The 2,164-nt window shown below is 66.5% G+C and overlaps 1 protein-coding gene across 1 annotated transcript in view; it reads left to right on the top strand.

The window, feature by feature from the left end:
- Positions 1-490: 490 nt before the first annotated feature.
- FZD10 (frizzled class receptor 10) overlaps positions 491-2,164 on the top strand; it is a 6,087-nt gene continuing 4,413 nt past the window's right edge. Inside the window, exon 1 of the mRNA XM_012558014.2 lies at positions 491-2,160. Coding sequence (XP_012413468.1) covers positions 504-2,160 — 1,657 coding nt within the window. The 5' untranslated portion in view covers positions 491-503. The remainder of the gene's footprint in view (positions 2,161-2,164) is intronic.

A 2,164-nucleotide genomic window follows, 5' to 3' on the forward strand; every position in this document is an offset into this window, starting at 1 on the left:
GGGGCGGGCGGCCCGGGGGCGGGGCCTGTCACCGCTCGGCTTTTTCCCCCTTTGCATTTTTGCAAGTCTCTCATCCCCGGACGCGGACGCGGAGGTCGGAACTGCTGCTGGCGGGGCCCGGCTGAGGCCGGCGCAGGGCGGGAGGAGCGCCGCGAGCCGCCGGCCCCTCCGGACGCGCCGCCTGGGCGCTCCACGAAGAGCCCAAAGTCGGCCGCGGTGGGAGTGGACGCCCGCGTCGCGCGGCGGCACCGAGAGCTCCGGGGGCTTCCCTCGCGTCCCGGTATTGTTGGAAACTTTGCTTCTCTCCCCTCTGGCCCCCAGCTCCGCGGAAGCCGCGGCGCCGACTGCAGGGCTGGGGGCGCCGTGCGCACCGCCCGGGCGAGGCTGGGCGGGCATGGGCGGGGGCCAGAGCCGGGGCGGGCAGCCGGGGCCAGCAGCCCGGGCCCGGGAACCGCGGCTGTGAGGGGAGCGGACCTCCCGGCAGGGCCACCTCCGACGCCACCATGCAGCGCCCCGGCCCCCGCCTGTGGCTGGTCCTGCAGGTGATGGGGTCGTGCGCCGCCATCAGCTCCATGGACATGGAGCGTCCGGGCGACGGCAAGTGCCAGCCCATCGAGATCCCGATGTGCAAGGACATTGGCTACAACATGACCCGCATGCCCAACCTGATGGGCCACGAGAACCAGCGCGAGGCCGCCATCCAGCTGCACGAGTTCGCGCCGCTGGTGGAGTACGGCTGCCACGGCCACCTCCGCTTCTTCCTGTGCTCGCTGTACGCGCCCATGTGCACCGAGCAAGTCTCCACCCCCATCCCCGCCTGCCGGGTCATGTGCGAGCAGGCCCGGCTCAAGTGCTCCCCGATCATGGAGCAGTTCAACTTCAAGTGGCCCGACTCCCTGGACTGCAGCAAACTCCCCAACAAGAACGACCCCAACTACCTGTGCATGGAGGCGCCCAACAACGGCTCGGACGAGCCCACGCGGGGCTCCGGCATGTTCCCGCCGCTCTTCCGGCCGCAGCGGCCACACAGCTCGCAGGAGCAGCAGCTCAAGGACGGGGCGCCCGCGCGCGCCGGCTGCGACAACCCCGGCAAGTTCCACCACGTGGAAAAGAGCGCGTCGTGCGCGCCGCTCTGCACGCCCGGCGTGGACGTGTACTGGAGCCACGACGACAAGCGCTTCACCGTGGTCTGGCTGGCCGTCTGGTCCGTGCTCTGCTTCTTCTCCAGCGCCTTCACGGTGCTCACCTTCCTCATCGACCCTCATCGCTTCAGGTACCCAGAACGCCCCATCATCTTCCTCTCCATGTGCTACTGCGTCTACTCGGTGGGCTACATCATCCGCCTCTTCGCGGGCGCAGAGAGCATCGCCTGCGACCGGGACAGCGGGCAGCTCTATGTCATCCAGGAGGGCCTGGAGAGCACCGGCTGCACGCTGGTCTTCCTGGTGCTCTACTACTTTGGCATGGCTAGCTCGCTCTGGTGGGTCATCCTCACTCTCACCTGGTTCCTGGCGGCTGGCAAGAAGTGGGGTCACGAGGCCATCGAGGCCAACAGCAGCTACTTCCACCTGGCGGCCTGGGCCGTCCCGGCTGTGAAGACCATCCTGATCCTGGTGATGCGCAGGGTGGCGGGGGACGAGCTCACCGGCGTGTGCTACGTGGGCAGTATGGACGTCAACGCCCTCACTGGCTTCGTGCTCATCCCCCTGGCCTGCTACCTCATCATCGGCACTTCCTTCATCCTCTCGGGCTTCGTGGCCCTCTTCCACATCCGGAGGGTGATGAAAACAGGCGGGGAGAACACCGACAAGCTGGAGAAGCTCATGGTGCGCATCGGCGTTTTCTCGGTGCTCTACACGGTGCCGGCCACCTGTGTGATCGCCTGCTACTTTTACGAACGCCTCAACATGGATTACTGGAAAGTCCTGGCCACGCAGCACAAGTGCAAAGTGAACAACCAGACCAAGAACGTGGACTGCCTGATGGCCGCCTCCATCCCTGCCGTGGAAATCTTCCTGGTGAAGATGTTCATGCTGCTGGTGGTCGGCATCACCAGCGGCATGTGGATCTGGACCTCCAAGACGCTGCAGTCTTGGCAGAACGTCTGCAGCCGCAGGTTAAAAAAGAAGAGTAGGCGGAAACCCGCCAGTGTGATCACCAGCAG

Source organism: Trichechus manatus, unplaced genomic scaffold (assembly GCF_000243295.1).
Source record: "Trichechus manatus latirostris isolate Lorelei unplaced genomic scaffold, TriManLat1.0 scaffold00131, whole genome shotgun sequence".
NCBI lineage: Eukaryota > Metazoa > Chordata > Mammalia > Sirenia > Trichechidae > Trichechus > Trichechus manatus.